Genomic DNA, 26,522 nt, shown 5'->3' on the forward strand with positions numbered 1-26,522 from the left:
GTTGCGACACCATACACAAGATCTGTACAAGTCTAAGGCAGACTGGATCCCAACATGGAGGCACTGGGCAGGACGTTCCATTTTTCACCTTGGATACTACTGTAAGCTGCGGAGAGAGGAAAGGTCAGTTTTCTCTAAAAGTATAGGCCCTGGTAAATCAATCATACTCTGGTAGAAGACCACACACCCAATAATATTTAGGCAGTATACTTTGGCCTTGTTTGGTCAGAGAAAGGAAAGGAAAAAAGACACAAAGTTGGGTGAGAGGGGAATGGGAAGAGTTGGGGGAGGGTGGGTGAAGATGATCAAGACATATTATACAAAATTCTCCAATAGAATATTAAAAGTTAAATAAAATTGGTAAAAGAAATAAATTTCATTTGAGCCATGGTAAATTGGAGAGCATTGCGCATATTGCTAAATATGTTATTTCAAATCACAGGACTGTTATTCATAAACTTGTTGCAAAGTCAGTGTGGGTACAAATAGATTTGTTCACATGTCTATCAATAATGAAACTAATATTCCTGACAAAGAATATATCCAACATTGAATAAAATTCCCATAAGGGTTACAGAGTCACCACATACTGTTACATAATATTCCTGTAATAGACCTTTCTGAACAAGACAATCAAATTGTATATCTTAGATGAAAACATTGATAATGGTGACTTAATTTCTGTGAAATATTTTACGTTATATTTATGACTTATAATTATATATAATTAAATATATATAATTTATATATATTTCTAAAATAGAAAGTTTAGTGTATACCTTAATATTCTTTTATATTGTTACTTATTTAGGATTTTAGTCCTACCTTCTATTTGGTTGTTTACTTTTAATAATTTAAAGAAATATACAATGAATAAGAATTATTGATAGTTATGCTTTTATTGGGTTGATTAAAACTTTTTTTTTTGTTTTTTGAGATAGGGTTTCACTATGTAGCATTAACTGGCTGGGAACTTGTTATGTAGGTCAGGCTGGCCTGGAACTCATAGAGATTCACCTGCCTCTGCCTCTTAAATGGTGGCATTAAAGGTACACACTGCCATTCCAAGTGTGCTAACCTTTCTTATCTTACATACTTCCAACTTCAATGAAAGACATTTGAGTGGAAACATAATTTTGTTCATGCTTTCACCATATATAAGATCAAAAATATCTCATAGAACCCACAAAGCATTCAGCTCAGTGACAATTAGTGTCAAGTGTCTCACAGTCAGAAATGCTTAGCTAGGCTGCTCCTTTGAGTAAGCCATCTACTATACTGATTTCCACACTTGGCACTGTAGGATTATTTTACAAACACTGCTTCAGTTTGTAACACTCAGCACATAGGAATAGCCTTGAGGTTTAAAAGATTAAATTGGCCTCTCTCAGATTATGTCCTGTTCCCTTATCACGGAAAGTTTTACATTAAACAGATTAAGAATCTCTTCTGGGGTCAAATTCTGTGTTTTGTGGGAACCTAAGAATCATCATTAAATTACCTAATTGCAGCTTATGTGGAAAACAGATGATGGAAGAATGGATTAAGAAATGAGAGAAGATGGAAGGACAAAACTGGGGCAAATGCCTACTACTGTAGGAAATAAAATGCAGGTCACATGTACACATAAGAAAACATACAGGATTGGAAAAGCATTGCTAAGAAATGGCACCTTGAGAATTTATTTACTCAGCAAGGTTATAAAACCACTGAGTCCTCTGTTACTACAAACTGCTTCTAATGGAAGAGATGAGCTTGATGAACAACAGGACAGGGGCATGGGAGACTGAAATTAAAACCTAGAGGAATGGAACCAGGCCCAGAACTCCAGACAGGCTGAAACAGGATCACCTTTTGTTCAAGGAGGTCATCAAGTTCATTGTAGCTGTTGCTTTCAAATCCTTCTTACATTTGCTTGGGGATTTCAGTAACTGAGTAAATATGAACTTTGTTTTCAGGTCGTTGTTTGTGGTTCCTGGAGTAACATGATAGGTTTTTACAAAAGTCAACTTTTACCCAACTTATAAAGGCTGAAGTACTCGTGCCTTCCCTAGTTCACTACGCACCTGCCAAAACAAACTCTTTCAAGGCTATTTGTACCTCAGCAACCCTTCAATCCTGCCATTTTTATCACTTTGAGCTGACTTGGTTTTGTTTCCTCAGCTGTTCTGCATCCGTGAGTAAAGATAAGTGTTTGGCATCCTTCAAGCCTCATTTTCTCTCCTGCTTTTCCTTATTTATTCTTTTCTCTTGAATTTTCTGCCTTTCTCCTTTCTTTGGACTTAAATGATAATAAGGAAATGCAGATCACCTTACAACACTAATATCAAGGTTCTATATGAATCTTTCTCTACATACCTATCTCCCTTACTTCTGAGAGACATGGTTCTTAAAAGTCTCTCATAATACTGTAAAAGACAGACTACTTGAGTGCCCAAACATGATAGGTAACAAAGAATGGCAGCTTCTTTCTTTCAGTTTTTAGAGGCCACCTAACACACTGCTTATTGACCAGACATTTTGGAAATCACAATGATAATGTAGGGAATAGGTAGGTCACTTGGTGGAAATTTTATGGGGCTAATGTCAACATATTGCTTCACCTACCATCTTGCAACCACTTTTAGTGAACAGACCCCAGGTATTCTGCTCCCATTACTCATTAGTCAGACTATCTGGACTTTGCCTCAAAAAAATATAATCACTAGAGGCTTAAGACCCAGACTGCATCTTTCAATCATACTCAATTAAGAACTTCTGAACGCTTCACACAGATGACTCTAAGGTAAAAGATTTTCTATTTTTTTCTCTGCAGAAATCTAAACCCTGACTTGTATTGGCCAAGTGACTTAGATGGTTTAAAACAGATTAAATGCTGTTTTCTGGCATGCAATTTATACTTTTAACACATTTATTTTCTTAATGCACACCAAAATTCTTTGAGCATAAATAACTGAAATAGGCCATTCTAATGTTATTAGAACCTATGATGTCTCTTACCTATTTAAGCATTAAGTAGAGCTTTATCTGACAGACACTATACAGATACTTGCCTGCACTGAATTGTGCAAAGATGTAATCTGTCTTTAAGTTATTCCCCCGCTCAATGAAAGTAAATTTATTGAATTAGCATAACTAGTCTTATTTTTTTTTTGGTTTTTCGAGTCTTATTTATTTTAGGTATCACTTTCTTGAAATTTAGTTCAGATAAAAAGTAGTAATTAATAGCTAGTTAAAAACAAGTTACTCTCTCAACTTAAATAATAAGGGTAAATAAAGGAACAGTGCTGAGTAAAGGAGAAATGAACGTGGGAGAAGAAGATAACACTAGTAATTCATGTTTGAGGAATAGAAACATTAGAAGAGGGAAAAGTCAAAAAGAGTGAGGAACAGTAAAGATTAGAAGGAAGGTAAGTCAGCACCAGCCTGAGGGAGAAGAAGAAAGAAAACAGTAAACAAATACAAACAGAAAACCTAAAAATAATCCTAGCACTCAGGATGCTGAAGCAGGAGACCCCCATGTCCAGGCCAACTCATGTAAAGCAATCCTAACAAAACACTGAGAGAGAGAGAGAAAGAAAGAGAGAGGGAGGGAGAGAGAAAGAGAAAGGGAGAGTGAGAGAGAGAGAGAGAGAGAACAAAACTTATCTACTAAACTGAAATTGGGTATTAGGGGATGAGGTCTGTACATAATTCTGTAAGGTTCAACTCTCCGTGCCAGGAAAGGAGAGCAGTCATGGGAGGCCAGGAGGTGGAAGAGAATGTAGGAGACATGGGTACATGTGACATGCTTCATTCACCAGCACTCAGGCTGTTTGTAGGTCTACACACAGGCCTAGAGACACACACGGGTGACGGTCAATGATAGGAGAAGATGGAATCTCAGGAAGAAGTGTCCCTTTTGCAGTAAATGGTTGTATAACAGTTTATATCACTGTTACAGGGTTATCCCGGTGTCGTCGACTGTTTTGCTCACTTGTTAAGATTCAGCCCTGTCTCTCTTGCCCTGGCCCATACTTTATCAGTATCTGGGATGTATTGTCTAAACATAAACTGGCCCCTATGACCCTCTCTCTTCTCTACAGGTCTTTCACATGGGCACAGTTTCCAGGCCTGTCTCTAGTCCATCAAAAGCAATGGCTCAACACACATATTCATATACAGAACATTGCTATATTCTGGCTTGAAGTTTTCCTTGTGTAACTAGAAATATTCTGCAGGTCAAAAAAAAAAAAAAACCAAAAAAACCCAAACTACCTCTGAATGATAAGCCATGCAGGGAGCAATCTATGCCTCTGGAATGGCCTAACTTTTAACTCAACAAGATTCTTGCTAAAAATGGCTTTTAGTCAGTGCTCAGTTAGCAGTTCCTAGCACTGCCCCATCTCTCTCTTTGTGTGTGTGTGTGTGTGTGTCTGAGAGAGAGAGAGAGAGAGAGAGAGAGAGAGAGAGAGAGAGAGAGAGAGAGAGAGAGAGAGAGAAAGAGAGACCGCCTCAGATGCACTGGTATCAAAAGCACAGAGCAAATATTCTGAAACTTCTCTATTTTGAGCTGAGGTTCCAGCCCCCAACATTGACTCTCACACTGGAAGGAGGGAATCCTTCTTTGAAGCTGAGCCTATGGAACAGACTCTGGAGTCTCCTTCTGTTTTGATTTTTTTTTGCTTTGTTTTTCCCTTTGCTACTGAAACTAGTATTTTTCTACCACGACCTACACCACAGATGGATGCTCTCCAGCTGCCCCTGGGTTAGTCCGTGGAGAGCTCATCAGTCCATTCATGTGTTGCTCATCATGTCTCACTCGCTTCCTTTTTACTGTACATTTTTACTACACACCCTGGTTAGGATGCGAGGAGAGAGGAACCGTCATTCACTGTTAGTGGGAGTGGAAGCTGGTGAAGTTACTATGGAAATCATGATGGAGTGTTCTCAAAAATTCTAATAATAGAACTAAAATCTGAGTCAGTTCTACTCCTCTTGCACACAGACCCAAGAGAGTCAACATACTATCACAGAGACATAGATTCACTCTCTATATAACATTTTCATGTATTACCAGAATAATACATGAGTACCAGAATAATACCAGGGGAGTCTACAAAATCGCTCATGTTGTTACTGAGAAAATAGTTCCCTATTGGGAGTCTTTGTCTCAGTAATAAAAGAATTTAAGCGTAGACCAAAGGATAATTTTATTAAAAGAGTTTTAAAGAAAAACTCCACAGCAGGTAAGCTATACACCTCAGAAGCTGCTTGGAGGAAGGAGGCAGAGAAGAGGAAGGGGGCATTCCTTATGTGTTGAGACAGCACAGAGGTCAGCCACTTGGTGTACAAGCAGTCACATGGCAGGGTCGGAGATTGAGACATAAATGAAAAGGCCCACAGTACTGGAGAAAGCATATTTACTTTTGATTAGCATCTGAAAGTAAAAGACAAAAAGGGAATTAAAAAAAAAGTTGAGCAGACCCAACAGAAACTCATGTTAGCTTATAGGGACTAGACTAGAAGGCTGGAATTCTGGGAAGGAAAAGTATATTTTCTCAATAAAAGGCTAACTATTCCCCTTAGCTCTTTAGCAAGCTTTCAAGTAAGCCTGCCTTTCTAGGGAGTCCCATATCTAGGTCATTGCAATGCCCAACTGTAATATTCAGAGATTTCATTCTCTTGACCAAAAGGAAAATGATTCTCTTAATGGGGCTTTATGGATATTATTATTGATACTCTACTTACAATAATAAAGAAATGGACACTGCTTTAACATTTACTTACTGATGAATGGATAATGAAAGTGTGGTACATCCATACAATGGAATTTTATTTAGCTGTAAAGAAAATGAAATTATAGAATTTGAAGAAAAAATGGCTGAAACTGAAAAGCATTATATTAAGTGAGGTAACTCAGACTCACTAAGACAAATCATCACACATTTTCTCTCATACACAGATCCTAGTTTCCAGCTTTTATACATGTATAGGTATATGAATATAATATAAATATAAGTCATGTATATAATAAAAAGACAGTAAGAGGGAAAAAGTTTGAAGAAAGGAAGACATCGGGGTAATAAAACATTTATGACAATTAAGTAAAAAATGAGGTTGGACATCTGCAAGGACAGGGAGTGAGAAGATCTAGAAGAGTTTGGAAAGATCACTCCCAAGAAGTATGTACAAAAATGTAATGTAGAAACCTGGTACTTTGTATCATAATTAAAAAATATTTTACTATATTTTTATTTTAAATTCTTCTGTTGAAAAGTATAATATTATAAATATTTTATACAATATTTGTGACTATACAAGAATGATGTTTCTAAGGATCATGGGTCAGGCAAAAAATATTTATTAGAAATGGTCTCTCAAATGCCAAGTCTGAGAGATGCTACACAGAGACAGCAGGTCATCCATTCCCTAGGAAGAGGACACTTGAAGTATAGTCCATAAGGAAATTATTGTTTTCGTAACAAAAGTATAAGGGATAAAAATTTAATATACAAAAAAAACTCTTCAGTTACAAACATATACTCTGCCCCAATTTTTTGCTGTCATCTTTCTAAGTTGACCAACTGGAAAACCTTGAATAAGTTGGTTGTATTCTCTGTACTCTAGTTTCCCCATTTGTATGTTTAGAATTAAGATCACCTTTCCCATCTAGAATTATAGAAAAACCTTTCTAACTTTCTGCTATGTTGTTTTTTAATATTTTATATTGTGGCAATAATAATGTAGTAATGTAAGATTGTTATAAATTTAAATAATCTAGCATGTGTAGTTGCTTATTATAATAAATATTAATATGTGAGGGGCATTTCAGTGGTGCTTGGCACATGTAGACCACTCAAGAAGCATTGCTCACTATTGGAAAATACTACGATAGTGAAAAAAATTTTATCATTTATATTTCTAGGTAAATCGCTATGAACAATAAAGGTGAATATTTACTTAACTTCAAAGGCTATAACTTTGAAAGATCTTTAGTTGATATGAACAGAGTTGAAAACATGGATGATCAGGAAATTAGAGATGATGATGTCTTCATAGTCACATATCCAAAATCTGGTGAGTGGAATAAGTAGACTATATGGCATTTGTCTTTGTTTTTCTTGTTTATTTGTTTTTTTAGACAGTGTTTTTTGTAGCTTTGGAGGTGTCCTGGAACTAGGTCTTGTAGACAAGTTTGGCCTTGAACTCACATAGATCTGCCTGCCTCTGTCTCCCAAGTTCTGGGATTAAAGATGTGCACCATTACTGCCGGTATCTTGGTTTGATAATAAGTGCATAAATATTCTTTCTGCCCACTGTCATTTCAAAAATATTAGTTTCTTTTCTCACTGCTGCACCAGAATACATCATCATGTTGGAGAAGAAGTCCCAATGGCAGGTGAAGTTTCCTTGTCAACTAACATCTGTAGTCCAACTTGATGAACTTAATCTAGATAACCCCTCATACAAATCCAATGATATCCTAAATTCCATCAGACAACAGTATCTGTAATCACCTATAGTTTAGAATAATGTATGGTCAAAACATATATAAAACTCAAGTCTCTAAGGGTAAGAACACTTGCCGTGAATATACTGTAATTTATTGTGAAAAATGCTGAGGGGTGGTAATCAAACAAGAAGCCAACAGCAACTTGTTGGTAAATGATGACAAGATGCCTTAGCCTGTTGAACAGGTCTGATATAATCAAAAACCTTTTCTGCAAATGATACATGCTTTATTATGTAGAGACTTTATCTCAGACAATGATTAAATTTCCAATGCATGCAATTTAGCTGACAAGATTGCCAAGACAATTGTAATGTACTTAAAATTCTCAAAAATAGAAAAAAAAATCTTGCAACAGTGAGGTTTCCTGGTTTGTGAAGCTCATCAGGACAAGCAATCAAAAACACTCCCGTTTGACTCCTGTTTTCTGTTGGACATGAAGATGAACTGAAGTTCCTTTTGTAAAGGTACTTCTACCTCAGCAGAAGGGAAACTTACAAGTGTTGGTGTAAATTTTTGCAGTGGTCAACACAAACTAAATAGTAAAGCTATAGGTGTTAAGATTTCACATCCCCACCACCCTCACTGCCTTTGTACAACAACACCAAGATTTTAAGCCCACATTTGACCATTTCAGTAAATAAAGATGCTTTGCAAAAATATTTTTGTTCGTATCAAATCCTACTTTGCTTTCTATCTTTGAGATGTTTAATGTACTACAAAACTTGGAGGACCCCGTGAGGCAGTCCCTGGTTCACGGTAGATAATAACTAAATAACTCAGATGCTGATGAGATGCTGGGTGCTTCTGGAGGTCCTTAGAAAGAATGAAATGGGCGATGCGTGATTATAATGTGCCACACAGGATATTGACACATTCATTGTCGGAAGCCCTGGAGTCTGGGATGTCTTGACATGATCAGTTCTTTCAAGATTTCAGGTTCTGCTTCATATGGTGCACCATCACTTCTCACTGGGAATAGTGACTGGTTGATCCAATATATACCACTACCAGTGAATTGTCTGGAATAGTCATTAATAATTAAGGGTTAATCAAATCTATACTGCCACCAATGAATTATTTGGAATAGCCATTAATAATTAAGGCTAAACCTAAGCACAACAGCATTTGATCACATGGCGTCCATTCTTAAAGGGAATAGAACTGAAATTTTGCAGGTATTTACCAAATACTTCCACTGTATGACTTGCTACAATAGCCCAGAGACCAAATGTCAATAACACTGAAATCTTTGGTTTCCTCTTTCTACATGTGTGCTATGATCAATTAATGGGCATATGGCAAAGAAGCTTTTGAGAGTACAAAGCAAGATAAGAAATAGAAACTAGAAATATTTAATTCTATTAGTTTTTTCATAGTTCTAAAAGATACGTAAGTAATTTCAGAAATGAGTCAGAATTGCCCGCGAACAGCAATAAAGTGGCATTCTATAACCTTCTATGTATCTTATGAAAATTAAGAAATAAGGTAGAAGGCTCCAAACAGAAAAAACTGTCACCAAGACAGAAATGCCACTATCCCTGGTGTGATCTGACCACACTGTATGTATCCACATGTAGTAATACTGCATTTTACCTGTTAATATCTGCAAATGTTATATGTCAATAGCAGTTAAATATTACTGAAAGGACTCCACATGAAATATCAAACTCAGAGCCACTACAAGAATCATCTGGATTATCGTTACAAATTACTGTATCTTTGTAAGTGAGAAGGAAACAGAGAGTTGTAGAGTTCAGTCTTACCGACTTGAGTGTTCGATACAGACAATGGGGAATGAAAAGCTGGCATGTGCAAGCCTGCCTGGGGTGTTAAAGAAAAAGAGAGTTCCAAATTATTCATAAAATGTATGTCATTACTGTTGGTATTTATTATTAAAACCTACTTCAGCATTGAAAATATGATTGTTAACTCTTTTGACAGGTACCATCTGGACACAGCATATCCTCAGCCTGATTTATTTTGAGGGACACAGGAACAACACTGAAAACATCCAAACAGTAGACAGAGCACCATTCTTTGAGTACAATATTCATAATGTGGACTTTGCCAAAATGCTATCACCTCGTATCTTTTGTTCCCACCTCCCATATTATTTGGTACCAAAAGTTTTCAAGAACAAAAAAGTCAAAGTATGTCATAGAGCTTAGTGACTTACTGTATCCATGAAATGCCTTCTCTAAATACTGAATAATTAGGCTATTCCAATGTTTTGCCACTGTGATGCAGCTGCTATGAAAATTCTTGAGTGTGTCTCCTGGTACTCTCCCAGCAGCTTCCCTAGAACCCACACCCATGAATAGAGCTGCAGAGCCACAGTGACCAGAGTTCTCCACTTACAAAGGTGGTGCAGTAATTCTGAAGAAAGTGGATTTGTCATTTTTTTTTGCAGAAATGTGTAAGAGATGACTTATTAATGTTTCCCTAGTAACTTGACATATCAGAACTTTAGATGTTTATCAACATGGCATCTAGGAAAAGGTGTCTCAAATGTATGTTAATTTGCATCCTCATCCTCATAATGGGAGTGCCAATGTTGGATGTTTAATGGCCATCGTTATTTTTGATTGTGTGAAAAGAGTCTATCAATAGCCCAATGTTTTATTACATTCTTCTGTTTAGTTTGCTTTCTATCCCTTCTAGAAATGAATCTATTTTAGCTCATCCTCATTGCTTTTCTCATGTATGTTTTCATCAGTAACATTCTTAATTTTAGTGTTATCAAACATTGATCTTTTGTTATTTTTTCATATTTTTATTTAAAAATTACTTTTCATCCTTATATACCAACCTCAGTTCCCCCTCTATCCTCTTTCCCTGTCCTCCACCTATCCCATTCTTATTCCCCATCCACTTCTCAGAGGGAGTAAGGCCTTCTTTCAGAAATCAACATGTCTGGAATACTAACTAGAGGCAGGAGCAAGCCTCTCTCCTGATATCAAGGCTGAGTAAGGTAACCCATTATAGGGAATGGACTCCAAAAAGCAAGTTCAGGCAACCAGGATAGGTCCTGATGCGACTGCCAGGTCTCCCTCCAACAGGTCAAGCCACATAACTCTCACCCACATGTAGTTCAGTCCGATGCAGGTTCCCCACCTGTCAGTCCTTAAACCCTGAGCTCCCACTAGCCTGACATATGCTAAATGTCCTTCTCCATCTCTTTTGAATAATTTTAGTTTAAAATCTATTTTCTTAGATATGAGGATAGTTACACCCACTTGTTTCTTTGGTCCATTTGCTTGAAATATCCCTTCCCAACCCTTACTCTGAGGTAATCACTGTCTTTGAGTTTGAGGTGTGTTTGTTTTATAAAGCAGTTTGATGAGTTCTGTTTTTGTATTCATTCTGATAGCCTGTCTCTTTTCATAAGTGAATTGAGACTATTTATATTAAGAGATATTAATGACTAGTGATTGTTAATTGCTGTCCTATTTGGTATTGGTGATAGTGGTCGTGTTTGTGTGCTTCCCTTTGGGGAATGCTGATATGAGGTTACCTGTTAGCTGTATTTTTTGTGGGTACAGCTAGCTTCCTTTGATTGTAGTTTTTCTTCTAGTACTTTCTGTAGGGCTGGCTTTGTGGCTAAGTAGTGTTTAAATCTGGTTTTGATCTCTTATTGTCTGCGTAACATCTGCTGAGGACCTCCTTGCTTTCAGAATTAATATTGAGAAGTTTGGTATAATTCTTTAGGGTCTATCTTTTTATGTTACTTGGCCTTTTTTCCTTGAAAGTCTTGGTATACTTTTTTAAAATTCTGTATGTTTAGTGTTTTAATTAATATATTTCAAGAATACATTTTTGGGGGTCTAATATATTTGGTGTTCTGTATGCTTTTGTATCTTCATTGGCATCTCCTTCTTTATGTTGGGAAAGTTTTCTATGATTTTGTTGAATATTTTCTGTCTTTGAGCTGGTATTCTCCTTCTTCTATTTCTATTATTTTTAGGTTTGGTTGTTTTATCATATCCCAGATTTCCTGGATGTTTCACGCTAAGAATTTTTTGGATTTAACATTTTCTTTGACTGATGAATCAATTTTTTCTATTGTATCATCAACACCTGAGATATTATCTTCCATATCTTTCATTCTATTGGCTATGCTTGCATCAACAGTTCCTGTTCATTTACCCTGGTTTTCCACATCCAGAATTTCCTCAGTTTGTGGTTTTTTTTTAATTTGTATTGAGCTCTACATTTTTCTCCGCTCCCCTCCCTGCCTCTTCTCTCCCCTCTTTAACCCTCCTCCAAGGTCCTTTGCTCCATGGGGACCTCAATTTATATTTTCTTTATTGCTTCTATTTGAACTGTTTCCTTCACTTGTTTGATTTTTTTTCATGTTATTCTTGACTGTTTTTAAAGGATTTATTGATTTCTTCCACTGTTTTTTTTTCTTTTTCCTCCATTTTTTAAAGGGAACTTTTCATTTCCACTTTAAGGGCCTTCATCATTTTCATAAAGTTATATTTAAGGTCATTTTCTTCTTCTTCTTCATCTGTGTGTTGGAATATTCAGACCCGGTTGTTGTAGAACCACTCATTTCTGGTGATGCCCTGTTGCTCTTTATGTTGTTGTGTGTATTCTTACACTGCTGGCTACCCATTTTTTCCTCCAATTGGTACAAGTGGGTTCTCTAGCTCTGGTGGTTTGCTCTTCCTCCAAATGTAATTCTGGCCTCTTCCTCTGGGTTCAGTTTGGACCTGTGGCTCCAGGAGTTTCTGTCCCTTCATGTGTAGGTCAGCCAGTGGGTCCTGCAGCAGGGGATGGTTGATGGGAGAGAGAACTGCTGCCTGATTTCTGGGGGTTCTGTGGTTGGCGGAAGTGCAGTGTTTAGGTCCTAGAGAGCAGGACTTTCCAGCCAAGATATCAGAAATGCACCTGTTTCTTCCTGGTGCAGGTGGGGTTCATGGGACCTGTCTGATTTTTCTTTTAAATAAATTCACATTTGAGAATTTTTTCTTTGCTTTAAGCCTAGAGATATATTCTCTGTGTTTTGGTTTTTCTTTCTCATTCTTTTCCTCACTCGCTTACTTTATTTCTTTTATGAGAGTATTTCATGTAGCCAAAGCTGGCATGAGCTCCTCCTCCTGCCCTAGATACCCAGGTGCTAATGTTGTAGACAGATACCCATAGATTATTGTTTCTATGTGTGAGTTTTTATCCTACTTATGAGCTTAACTCATCTTTACATTATTTTTTATGAAATATATGAAGGAAAAAATCATTTTTATTTGATGATCATAGATTACTTGTTATATTAATGTGATTATTATTTTTTGTTTACGGATTTATCTCATTTGCTATTACATAATACCCATCAATTGACCCTCATGGGTAATGAATTTTACTTTTAAATTTTTAATTAAAAATTTTATATAATATATTTTGATCACATAAGGCAAATTAATGTTCAGCATTTATGAACATTACAAACAATATGCTTTTTGAGAATTGAGCTACATTCTTTTTCAATTTAATTTTTTATTGTTTTTTAAAAAGAAAACAAGCTATCTTTTTTCGTTATACATATCAATCCAAGTTCTTCCTTGTTCCTCCCCTCATCCCTTTCCCTCCACATAGCCCCCTACACTCTAACCCCCCCCACTCATTAGATAGGGTAAGGCACATTGCTTTGGGGAAGGTCCAAGGCCCTCCCTACTATATCTAGACTAAGCAATGTACCTATCCAAACACTATAGTTTTCCCCAAAGCCAGTACAAGCAGTAAGGATAAATCCTGATGCCACTGCCAGTGGTCCCTCAGTCTGCCCCAGGTATGCAACTCTCACCCACATTCAGAGTGTCTAGTTTGGACCTATGTTTGGTCCTTCCATGTTAAATTGGAGTTGGTGAGCTCCCATTAGCTCAGGTAGAGTGTTTCAGTGGGTGTACCCATCACGGACTTGACCTCTTTTTAAACTACATTCTTAAACATGAAATGCCATAAGAAAGGTTGTTTACTATAGTACTCTTTGTAATAACAAAATATAAATAAAACCATTAGACTTTGTACAGCTCAAAGATTAGAAAAAATAATTATGCTTATTGTTACAATTGAATATATAAAATTGTATTTAAAAACTTATAAGCATATCCAAGATTTGATTAAAGAAATAATTACATAATTCTTCCTACAGATTCTTTATATATACAGAAATCCTAAAGATGTTTTGACCTCCTACTTTCATTTTTCAAATTTGGTTGTTTTACTTGAAGCTTCAAATTCTGTGGAAACATTTATGCAAACATTCCTAGATGGTAGAGGTAAGTATTAATTCATTGACCCATACTCAAATGAATTACATAAAAGGTGCAAGTAAGCCAAATTATCAGACATATAGAATAAAGTATAAAGAAATGGTACAATACATTGCTTTTTGAAAGGAACAAGAAAAGAATACTGGAACAAGAAAAACAATAGCAGACAAACAAAAACCAAAACACAAAGAACTTATCTCTAGTGACAATTGCATGCCAACTCTATTCACTTTCACCTTTGTTTTCTATCTTTATGCACCATTTGAGGATTGTCAGGATTACAAAGGCATGTCATGTAGGAAGTATTTTGGTTTACAGATATTCTATCAATTCTTTCCAACTAGTGACAAAGGTAGAATAATCCATTCTGGCAGAGGAAATGCTGAGGGTTGTTGTACATTTTGCTTGAGTCTGTGTATGGCTTTATACTGCAGCATGGAATTGTTCCTCCTACTACATAGATGTATTAATTAAGGCAAGAGGCTTATCAGTGTAGATAGAAGTTTCTGTCCCTCATGGACTTGCAGTCAGTCAGTCCCAAAGAAACACAGAGGCTTATGTTAATCATATATAAATTGTTTGGCCTATTAGATCAGGCTTATTAACTAGCTCTTACAACTTAAGTTAACCCATAATTCTTATATATGTTTAACTATATGACTTGGTACCCTTTCTGGGTGCAGCATTTTCATCTTGCTTCATCTGGAAGATACTGTTTCTGCCTTTCCTCTTCCCAGAATTCTCTTTGTCTGGTCACCCCACCTATACTTCCTGCTTGGATACTGGCCAATCAGTTTTTATTAAACCAATACAAGTGACAAATCTTTTTTTTTAACTTTCTTTTTGTTTTATTGAGAAAAAAACAATTTCCGCCTCCTCCCAGCCTCGCACTCCCCACCCCACTCCTCTCCAGGTCCCCCCAATCCTCTCCCTCTCCCCCCACTCCTCTTCCCCACCCTCTCAAGTCTGAAGAGCAGTCAGGGTTCCCTGCCCTGTGGAAAGTCCAAAGTCCTCCCCCCTCCATCTAGGTCTAGGAAGGTGAACATCCATACTGGCTAGGCTCCCACACAGCCAGAACATGAAGTAGGATCAAAACCCAGTGCCATTGTCCTTGGCTTCTCAGCAGCCCTCATTGTCCACCATATTCAGAGAGTCCGGTTTTATCCCATGCTTTTTCAGTCTCAGTCCAGCTGGCCTTGGTGAGCTCCCAATAGATCAGCCCCACTGTCTCCGTGGGTGGGTGCACCCCTCTTGGTCCTGACTTCCTTGCTCATGTTCTCCCTCCTTCTGTTCCTCATTGGGACTTTGGGAGCTCAGTCCAGTACTCCAGTGTGGGTCTCTGTCTCTATCTCCATCCATCGCCAGATGAAGGTTCTATGGTGATATGCAAAATATTCATCAGTATGGCTATAGGATAGGATCATTTCAGGTTCCCTATCTTCAGCTGCCCCAGGAACTAACTGGGGACCTCGGGATCTTAAGGGGGGGGGCAAGGGGGTAAGGGGGGACGGGGAGAGAAAAGTGAGAAGGGTAGGATGGGGAGAACTTGGGGCAACGGGATGATTGGGATAAAGGAAGATTGGATAGGGGAGCAGGGAAACACATATCTTAATTAAGGGAGCCATCTTAGGGTTGGAAGAGACTTGGACCTAGAGGGGCTTCCAGGTGCACAAGTGACAAATCTTTACGGTGTACAAGAGCCTTATTTCATGATTTCACAGCACATCACATGTGGAATCAGAATTTCACTTGCTTGTAAGATGATATTCAGATTGTGCACCACTGAAGACAGTGAACAAGAGGAAAAACAGAGACATGTGACCTCTATGGAGAAGTAGGAAGAAGAAACAGTATGTTTTAAAGCCACCTGCAGCCTCAGGCCCTTTATTTCTTTACTACTTCTTTCCTATTCCTATAGTAACATTATATAGACAGGTTTATATGAATGTGAAGTAATTGTTCCCCCAAACCATTAAACATTTTAAATAGGGATATAGACGTCCACCACATGCCCTCCATTTTATTTCTAAAAATTCCAAACCAGAAAAGGAGGCACAGCGTTTGTTGTCCACTACATGGATACACAGCTTGGCATTCTTACTTGTTACTTTTCTCCCCAGTGGTAGGAAGCAATTGGTTTGACCACATAAGAGGCTGGTATGAACACAGACATGACTTCAATATTATGTTCCTGAGCTATGAAGATATGAAGAAGGTAAGATGAGGTAGTTGTATCTTTTAATGATTTCTTTTACACCATTCTTCTCTTGGTTGAAATACATTCTCCCCGTTATCTTCATACTTTATTCTTCTTTGGGATTTTTGTTTAAGATGATTCCTAATGTCCAGCCTCTGCCTCATTCACTGGACATTCTCTGTATTCTATTCTCTATGTAAAATCTTTTGTGATATTTTCTTATGTCAAAAGCAAACCCAAAACTTCACACCACCAATGATTTTCATAATTAAAAAACTGTATTATCACATATTAATTACATCCAAGAGTTATATTTGATGTTATATTCTTGCCAATTAATAGGGTGTGCATTGATCTTTTCTTGCCACGCTTCTGGCATTGTCATTTCTCTCTTCCCCCTCACACTCTCCTCAGTTGCTAAAGACAATTCTACTCTAAGGTTGACTTTTCAGTTTCAACACATAAGAGAACACATGAAATTTGTCTCATGTCTGGCTTATTAACTTAAGCTGATGTCCTGATCTTCATAAATTTTACTGCAGATGACAGAATTTCATTTCATTTTTACTTCTGAATGCTAATTTATTTTATATATGGTATATGACATATATCATAAACTCTTTAGTCTTTCAGCTGTTTATGGACACCAGGGCGAGTACATGTATTGTGGTTGAAGATGTATAGCAACAACACTAGATAACAGTAAGGTTTTGAATGGTGACTTCATTTCCTTTGACTATATACTCAGGGAGGATACAGCTCACTACTAAAGGCTAGAAAACAGCAGCGAGGCATGTAACTACTATAAAATATGGACAAATAGAGCCATAGACTGATTTCTCCCTCCTTTAAAAAATAATCTTGGAGCATCTCTAAGGTGAATCTATAAAATAATTTTTGATTGATCACAATTGAACAGTATCTTATTATGCTGTGTAAAAAAAGAGTTAACGTTCATCACATTCTGGTACTTATTGACATATTGATTGATGGAAAATAAGTGAATGCTTCTGTGTGACAGGCTCCAAACAAGAGTAAAGAAGGACTTACCTTTTTATAGAGTTCATGCTCTAACAAGGAAGGCAAATAGTCAAAAAGCAAATACCCAAATTAAAAAATCCATAAGTGTATCTTGACTGGGTACATGGCAAAGTGAGTATAGGGACTTTCAATGTGTGCCTGAAAATGCAAATTAAATCATTACAACCTTCATAAAAATGGAAGGCCAGAAATAACTCCATAAATTTGTCTTCTGAGCTCCACCCATGCACCATGGCACTAGTTCCTGTCTTGCAGCAAACACATTGCACACACACACACACACACACACACACACACACACACACACCTACATACTATTATTTTTAAACTTTTAGAGATTTTAGACTAGAAAGTGTAGTTATTACAGATGCCAAATAAAACGTTAGTATTCATATAAAGGCTTCTGGTATTATTGAAGATAATGGCTTCTCTGGAGGTAAAAGTCACATGGGATTCACAAGTTAATATATACGAATTAACAAAAAGAAAATGGCTAAAAGCAAAATACAAAACAGAATTTTATGTGAAGCAATAGAGTACTTAGAACCAGGTAAGGAAAGGACTTGGACGTCAAAGGTGTGGGGTAGGGGACAAGAAACTAGTATGTGAGACTGAAGTCAGGACTACACAAGATCTGTGGGTCATGCTTATGATTATTTCTGTAATCCCAAAGCAGTGAGGAGACTTTAAGAGTTATAAAAACTACAGCAATGGAACAAAATTAATATCTTTGGAATATCATTCCCCATCATGAGTTTAAAACTGAAAATGGTAAATGTTAGTAGACCAGTTAAAGATGAGGATTTACCCACTGAATATTCTCATATATCATACCCATAATTATAAATGAAATTAATATTTTTAAACAGAGAGAAAACTACCAATATTTTCTAGTAATTATATTTCCACCAACGTTAAGATAATTTTGGTGACTTCCTTGTCCATTGCTGTGAAACAACTTTGTAATTTTTGTCTAAAATTCATGCTTGCTTCTCCACTGACTGTCAACTAAGACAATAAAGCAGTTCATTTCAGATAAGTTTGGTTAGAAGTGGAGTCCCTAAGAAGTTCATGACTATAGAGAAACATTGTTGTTTTCCTTTCTCAAGAACAGAGCAATGGATAGAATGCAGACAGTGTTAAAAGATTCCTATTTATAGGACTAAAGTATGGGTATAGCAAAAAGTCATAAAGAATTGTGTTTGTATTATATGCCTTACTGTAGTAGTCACTGCAGACTGAATATGGGGGAAATCAGAGAGGGGTTCCTAGATTTATATGAAAAGCAGTTTGCTCTTTCATAAAATGTGACTTGAATTATGAACAGAGAAAAGTGGGGGATTTAGGAAATTTCTTTTTTGCTGAGAAACTATCCTGCACAAAGAATGTGAAAGTCACAGGAGTCTAATGATCTGTAGCACATACAAAACTCCCTATATTTTTGTTAATTTGTTTCTTTTGTGGAGATAGAAACTCAGTATGTAGTCCTAGCTTGTCTAGAACCTTTATTTAGACCTGTGTAGCCTTGAGCTTACATAGATCCACCTGTTTCTGCCTCCTGAATTCTGGAATTAAAGGTATGTAACCTCACCTAAGACAGGCAAAATTCTTCATACAGGGGCCAACATATTTTTCTTTTTATTCTGTACCATTCTGAGAGTTAAGTTTATACTACCCCTGGCTCCAAGTTTGGCTATGCTGAGTTCATCTGAGATGAAGTTTCTACTAAAATTATTCACTGAGATTACTTTTTATTAATTAAAGACTGTTTTTAATTTGTTCTCATTGGTAGTATTGGGTTGAGGCAATTTACATTTTTGTATTTTACCTTCTTAATATAATATTATGTTGAAATTCTCTCTAATAACTCCATTATTGGCAACATCCAAAATTCTATTATCTTGTTTCTCTTTCTTTCAGCTGCATTGCTCTGTTTTTCATGTTCTTTCTGCTCCTGGTTTTGTGTCAGTCACTGTGCATCAAAGACATTTGTGTAAATCACTTAGCATTAGGATCCTATTATTTTATTCACTACAACGCACTAAGTTCCTTCCACAAATGGCCACATACAAGATGGAGACTAACATACTCTAGTTATCTTAGCAGGGTCCTAAACCTTCTGGCACGCAGAAGCAAGCCCTTCTCTGTTTTTTGTATTTAATGTATAGACTCTTTGGAAGCTCAGCTTTCATTAAATATGGAAGGGATTTCAAGCTTCTCATAATCAATATTTATTTTCACATCTACAAAGGTAATTCATGTGTCATTCTTATTTATTATTTTTATTCTTTTTTGTTTATTTTTTCTTGGAAAATAAATTTCCGCCTCCTCCCATCCTCCCATTTCCCTCCCCTTCCTCCCACTCCACTCCCCCTCCTCCCACTCCTTTCCACCCCTCCAGTCAGAAGAGCAGTCAGGTGGAAAGTCCAAGGTCCTCCCCCCTCCATCTAGGTCTAGGAAGGTGAGCATCCAAACTGGCTAGGCTCCCACAAAGCCAGAACATGAAGTAGGATCAAACCCCAATGCCATTGTCTTTGGCTTCTCATCAGTCCTCATTGTTCAGAGAGTCCGGTTTTATCCCATGCTTTTTCAGTTCCAGTCCAGCTGGCCTTGGTGAGCTCCCAATAGATCAGTCCCTCTGTCTCAGTGGATGGGTGCACCCCTCATGGTTCTGACTTCCTTGCTCATGTTCTCCCTCCTTCTGTTCCTCATTGGGTCATTGGGAGCTTATTCCGGTGCTCCAATATGGGTCTCTGTCTCTATCTCCATCCATCGCCAGATGAAGGTTCTATGGTGATATGCAAAATATTCAACAGTGTGGTTATAGGATAGGGCCATTTGAGGTTCCTTATCCTCAGCTGCCTAAGGAACTAACTGGGGACATCCCCCTGGGCACCTGGGAGCCCCTCTAGCTTCAGGTCTCTTGCCCACCCTAAGATGGATCCCTTAATTAAGATATATGCTTCCCTGCTCCCATATCCATCCTTCCTTTATCCCAACCATCCCAATTCCCCAAGTTCCCCCCATCCTCCCCTTCTCACAGTTCTCTCCCCATCTCCCCTTACCCCTATCCCAACCCACCCGCAAGATCCCAATTTTTGCTCTGCAATCTTGTCTACTTCCCATATCCAGGAGGATAATTATATGTTTTTCTTTGGGTTCTTCTTCTTATTTAGCTTCTTTAGGATCATAAATTATAGACTCAATGTCGTTTATTTATGGCTAGAAACCAATTATGAGTGAGTACATCCCATGTTTATCTTTTTTGGGTCTGGGTTACCTCACTCAGGATATTGTTTTCTATTTCCATCCATTTGCATGCAAAATTCGAGAAGTCATTGTTTTTTATCGCTGAGTAGTACTCTAATGTGTATATATTGCATACTTTCTTCATCCATTCTTCCATTGAAGGACATCTAGGTTGTTTCCAGTTTCTGGCTATTACAAATAATGCTGCTATGAACATAGTTGAACAAATTCTTTTGTAATATGATAGGGCATCTCTTGGGTATATTCCCAAGAGTGGTATTGCTGGGTCCAGGGGTAGGTTGACCTCGAATTTCCTGAGAAACCGCCACACTGATTTCCAAAGTGGTTGCACAAGTTTGCATTCCCACCAGCAATGGATGAGTGTGCCCCTTACTCCACAACCTCTCCAGCAAAGGCTATCATTAATGTTTTTGACTTTAGCCATTCTGACAGTTGTAAGATGATATTTCAAAGTTGTTTTGATTTGCATTTCCCTGATCGCTAAGGAGGTTGAGCATGACCATAAGTGTCTTTTGGCCATTTGAACTCCTTCTGTTGAGAATTCTCTGTTCAGATCAGTGCCCCGTTTTTTAATTGGGTTAATTAGCATTTTAAAGTCTAGTTTCTTGAGTTCTTTATATATTTTGGAGATCAGACCTTTGTCTGTTGTGGGGTTGGTGAAGATCTTCTCCCAGTCAGTAGGTTGCCTTTTTGTCTTAGTGACAGCGTGGTATTAGCATAGTAACAGAGAAGTCGACCAATGGAATCATATAGAAGACCCGGATTTTAACCCACAAACCTATGAACACCTCATTTTTGATAAAGGAGCTAAAAGTATACAATGAAAGAAAGAAAGCATCTTCAACAAATGGTGCTGGTACAACTGGATGTCAACATGTAGAAGAATGAAAATAGACCCATATCTATCACCAAGCACAAAACTCAAGTCCAAATGGATCAAAGACCTTAATATCAGTCTGAATACACTGAACCTAATAGAAGAGAAAGTGGGAAGTACCCTACAACAGATGGGCACAGGAGATCGCTTCCTATGTATAACCCCAGCAGCACAGACATTAAGGGCAACATTGAATAAATGGGACCTATTGAAACTGAGAAGCTTCTGTAAAGCAAAGGACACTGTCACTAAGACCAAAAGGCAACCCACTGACTGGGAGAAGATCTTCACCAACCCCGCAATAGACAAAGGTCTGATCTCCAAAATTAATTTTTATTCTTGAATTGGGGGTAGTGCTTCTTCATCATGAAGAATGTAGCAACTTCTCTGGGTAAAACTAAACTGTTATAAACATCTACTATACTCCTACTCAGGTTATTAACCCCAATTGCACTCTTACTTATGATTTTAAAATCCATTATGTGAAATGTGCCATTTCCCCATCATGACTTGTTATGTAACCATTTGTCATTTCCACTATCTAAATTCTTTTGGGCAAGCTGAACCCTATTATCGTCAAACCATAACTTCTTATTTTTTTCTACTATTGTTCTTGAAAATCACCACATGAAGTTCTTCCTGTATTAATTTCTTCAAGCTTAGCACTTGGCATGAGTGGAGACATGCAGTTGTATCTTTATTGACTTATTTTACTTACTGTGATGTCCTCAATATCATCAATGTTTATTGCATCATATATCAGAATTCCCTCTCTCTGTCTGCACATCCTATTGTATTTATGTTCCATAATCGATATAAATTTGACTTGTTTCCATATTTTAGCTGTTGCTCTTACTGATGCTGTGAATATGGATGTACAAATCTTTCAGAGATTTTGGGTTCAATTGTTTGGAATCAGAAGTGAAAGCCAGAAGTAGAGTAGTTGGATTATACAATGGTTCTGCTTTTGATTTATGAATCTAGTTTTATACATTTCCCTTTGAAAATGAACCACTTTATATTTCTACCAGCAACACTAGTGCTTATGATTTTCTGTCATTTGTTAAGGAATATTCATCATAATAGGACACAAGTGGTGTGCACTTCTTGTCAATTTCCACTTCCCAAATGACTCGTGATAGAGCATTTTTCTCCTGTATTTAATGGGTGTTTCTACTCTTCTTTTGAGAATTGTTTATTTAAAGTCTTAGGTTGGTTTTGTAGTTGTTGATTTCTGAGGGTAATCCTGTATCAGATAAATGACATATTATTCTCATTCTATAGGTGAACTTTTCACTTCATTGAATCTGTCCCCTTTTACATAGGAGTTACTAAGTTTAGGAAAATCAAATTATTTATTTATTTTTGGCTGTGTGTACTTGTAGATACATATCCCAGACACTACTGTAAAATCTGATGATGTAAATCATCCCATTGTGACTCTGTACTTGTAGAGGGATATTCAAAATATTACTGTGAAATCCTGTGCGGTAAATTATTCCGTTTAAGTCTCTCTAAGAGCATTGTAGTTTAGGTTCTTGCTTTTATGTTTGGCCAATTTTCATTTGTTTGAAATACATTGTAAGGTGAGGATTCTGCTTTGTTCTTTTGCTTACACACATCTGATTTACCCAAGAACATTTGTTGAAATGAACGATGTTCCCATTTAACATTCTTAACAGCCATATCAAAAATTATTTAACCATTATAATTGAGAGATATTTCCTGGAAAGTCTATTCTCTCCTATTGGTTGATTTCTATATTCACGTCATAACCACACTGTTAGAATCACCATTACATTAAAATACTTCTTTGTGGGTAGAGATGGTTCAGTAGGTAAAGGGGTTTGCTGCCAGTCCTGATGAGCTAACTACAGTCATTGAAGCACACATGTTAAAAGAAGAGAAGTAGCTCTATGAGGTGTCAAAATTTCATATAAATTTTGAATATATTTTCTTTTTCTCCTTTCTTTTCTTTTTGCAAAAATGAAAGAAAAACACTGCAATTTTATTACAGACTGCATAGAATTTGTGGATTGGTTCTATAGCATCTTTAAAATAACTGTCCTCGGTTTCCCGATGGTGGCACACACTTTATTCCCAGTACTCAGGAGGCAGAGGCAAACATATCTCTGTGAGTTTAAGGCCAGCCTGGTTTACAGAGCGTGATCCAGGACAGGCTCCAATACTTCAGAGAAATCCTGTCTCAGAAAAAACAAATAAATAAATAACAACTATTTTCCAATTCATCAGTGTATGCTGTTCTGTTTGTTTCTGTTTTCTTTTTCTTTCATCGATGTTTTGCTGGTTTCAGTGGACCTGTCTCTAACCTTTTCTACATTTATTCCTAAGTTTTTTAATTCTACCTTCTAGAGTTTATGTATTTTAATCTTACTTTACTGTTAGTCATCACTAGTATTTATAAGTTCAACTAATATTTGTGTGTTAATTTGATTTATATCTCACATTTTGTAAAATCTCACTGTTCTAGCAGATTCTTTGCTTTCCCTAGTTTTTGTGTCATATGAGATCATACTGCTGTTCATTTTACAGAGAACATTTTACTTCTTTCCCTGTAATTTAGATGCTATGTTTCTCTTTCTTGACTAAATTATATGCTTATGATTTCCCAGTAATATGTTAAATGGAAGTAGTAAAATCTGATGGATTGCAGACATCAGATAAAAATGATCATATTCTCAACCAACTGTGTTTCTAGCCAAAAATATTGGATTCACAGTTGTTTTGCATGGATGTACTTGAGTTCTTCTTCTCATTTTTTGATGTTTTATTCAACAAAGATATTGAGATGGGTGCAGTAGCTCCTACCTCTAATCCCAGCCATTATGGGATGTTATGAAAGAAAGACCATCTTAACTTTGAGAGCAGCATAGACTACATACTGAATTCCAGACCAGCTTAGGCTACAAAGTCTCAAAGAGCTGTGTTTTATTAATGGTTTATTCTGGATCAATGACAATAAATAATAATTTCAGTTTTTCTTCACCCTGTTTTTATGATGTTTTCAAGTGTTGAACAATCTTTGCATTCCAAAAGTAAATCATAGCTGTTCATGTTACACACTGGTCTGTAACTCACACCTCCATTATAAGGTCAGTAACTTCTCAACCTATGACTTTTTCAGGACCTTAGTGGCTCAGTGCTTAAAATCTGCAGTTTTCTGGAGAAAGAACTGAGTGAAGAAGATGTGGATGCTGTTGTGAGACAAGCTGCATTTCAGAACATGAAATCTGACCCCCGAGCAAATTATGAAGATATAATAAGAAAGGAAATTGGGACAAGAAATGATCAGGGAACATTTCTCCGCAAAGGTGAAATTTACTGGTCTGTAGTAGCAAAAAAAAAATTGTTGAGTGCTCCTGAAATATTTTGGAGAAATAATATGTGTTTTAAAAGTATTTCTCCAGGTAATAATGACATTTGGAAGCATCAAGCATTTCAGTTGACAAAGAACCTGAAGGGTTTCTAATAGTTTTAGTAAAAAAAATCTGAAAATCAGACAATTTCACTTAGTAAATAAATACTGCTTTCTTTCCTTAAAAGGCACATAACTCAAGTTTTAAAGTATGTCAGCAGTATTGTCCTAGGATCTAATTCATCATGTGCTATTGTTTTTTGGGAATTTCTTGCCTTATTTTTGTTTTGTTTTGTTTTGTTGTGTGTGTGTGTGTGTGTCTGAGAGAAAGAGAGAGAGAGGGGGTGAGAGAGAGAGAGAAAGTGACAGAGAGAGAGACAAAGACAGAGAGAGACAGAGAGAATGAGTGCTTCTCAGTGTAGTCTAAGTAACCTCGGCTACCTTAAATTCATAATCCTCCTCCTGTCTTTACTGCACATCCTCCATGAAAGCTAGGATTACAGATAGGGTGATGCACTGCCTAGACAAGAACAATTTTATTTACTATTCTTCTAGAATATTGGACAAGTAAACTTACTGTCTGTTTATATTGAAAACAAAATTGAAAATTTTGCTTCCTCATGTGGGAGATTTTTTCATCATAAAAATTAGAGCAATGTTTTGGTAACTTTTTTAGACATGAATTCAATAAAGTGAACAGGCAATAAACTTGTTATGATCTCATTATATGCCCAGAGATACAGCTAAGATTGAACATTTTCCTCTTGATACCCTTTTAACTTATCATTGCTGTGAGTATTAGCTTATATTTAAATATTGCTGGGTTTTTATATTTTTCAGGAACTCTTCTATTTTGTCTCTTCTGCCACTTAACATCAATTCTTACATCTCATTCATCAGCAACCCTAAATGTCTTACCCATGATAGCTCGCCATTCGTTCCAAATGCAAACAATAATATCATCCACTCAGACAACTAAGAAAACCAAATGGATATTTTCATTTTAACTAGTGTAATCATCATTTCCAATTCCTACTCAGCAAAATCATAATGTTAACTGTTATGAAGCTTTATGTCACCTTCACTTGACTTGCTAAAAACCTCTGGGTCTCATTTTATTCTGTTTAAAAATGAAAAAAACCAAACAGCATATACCTCAAAAGACTGTGTTTGAAGTCTAAGTGTTTTCCTAGTATAATGATGGGCACATAGTAAAATGTAATTTTAAAATTTTATTTTTTTAACCTTTAAGGTGTTTATCTTTTTTTTTTTTAAAAAAAATTGGCTACAACTCAGTGGTAGTAGCTAGTGATACCTATTTATTATGTTGCTGCTCTGAAGTTTCTTCTGTGATGAGAGGAGAGATAGCCAACTTAACCCTCCGGAGAACTCAGTGATGTGCAGTGTGAGCTGTAGAGAGAGTAGAGTGAGTTGGGTGAACTGTGCCCCGATACTGCTACTTATATAGGTGCTATCCTGTGCTTCTCCCATTAGGAACCATTGGAGACTGGAAGCATCACTTGACTGTGGATCAGAATGAAAGATTTGATAGAATATTCTACAAGAACATGAAAAAAATTCCCTTAAAGTTCATCTGGGATACAAATGAGTAGAATTTTAATTACCATGTGAATTAATCATATAAAAATGTACTAACCAAAGGCCATACTTAAATATTAAAATTAATTTCTTCTTATTATTTAATTATGAAATATAAAGCACAATTCTTTAATGAAATAATTAGCTTATGCTTAGTTTGCTGGCCATAACATTGATTTCAAAAATAGCTTTTAACATTGTTATCTTTCACAAAAATTGAATAATAGAAAACATAAAACATGGCTGTAGTCTTCAGAGATTCTTCTGTAGTTAACATTTTCTTTACCTTTGATTAATTTAGGATCAAATAACCACTAAAAATCCATTTAATCTTATACTTAACTTTAATTGATTGCTTTCAAAATCAATACGAGTGTTCAAATGTACTGTGTGAA

At 36.6% G+C, this 26,522-nt stretch overlaps 1 protein-coding gene across 1 annotated transcript; it reads left to right on the forward strand.

Annotated features, from left to right (window-relative positions):
- Positions 1 to 2,133: 2,133 nt before the first annotated feature.
- LOC142842505 (amine sulfotransferase-like) lies at positions 2,134 to 26,522 on the forward strand. The gene is made up of 7 exons (XM_075959229.1): positions 2,134 to 2,176; positions 6,908 to 7,059; positions 9,437 to 9,645; positions 13,647 to 13,773; positions 15,888 to 15,982; positions 24,298 to 24,484; positions 26,023 to 26,522. Exons 2-7 carry the CDS (start codon positions 6,918 to 6,920, stop codon positions 26,139 to 26,141), a joined length of 879 nt encoding a protein of 292 aa, XP_075815344.1. The 5' UTR covers positions 2,134 to 2,176; positions 6,908 to 6,917; the 3' UTR covers positions 26,142 to 26,522.

This window comes from Microtus pennsylvanicus, chromosome 1 (genome assembly GCF_037038515.1).
Source record: "Microtus pennsylvanicus isolate mMicPen1 chromosome 1, mMicPen1.hap1, whole genome shotgun sequence".
NCBI lineage: Eukaryota > Metazoa > Chordata > Mammalia > Rodentia > Cricetidae > Microtus > Microtus pennsylvanicus.

Coding starts and splice junctions, on each gene's coding strand:
- LOC142842505 (XM_075959229.1), top strand. CDS start 6,918: ATGAACAATAAAGGTGAATATTTACTTAACTTCAAAGGCTATAACTTT. Junction 9,646..13,646: donor TCAAGAACAAAAAAGTCAAA/GTATGTCATAGA, acceptor TTCTTCCTACAG/ATTCTTTATATATACAGAAA. Junction 15,983..24,297: donor GCTATGAAGATATGAAGAAG/GTAAGATGAGGT, acceptor TGACTTTTTCAG/GACCTTAGTGGCTCAGTGCT.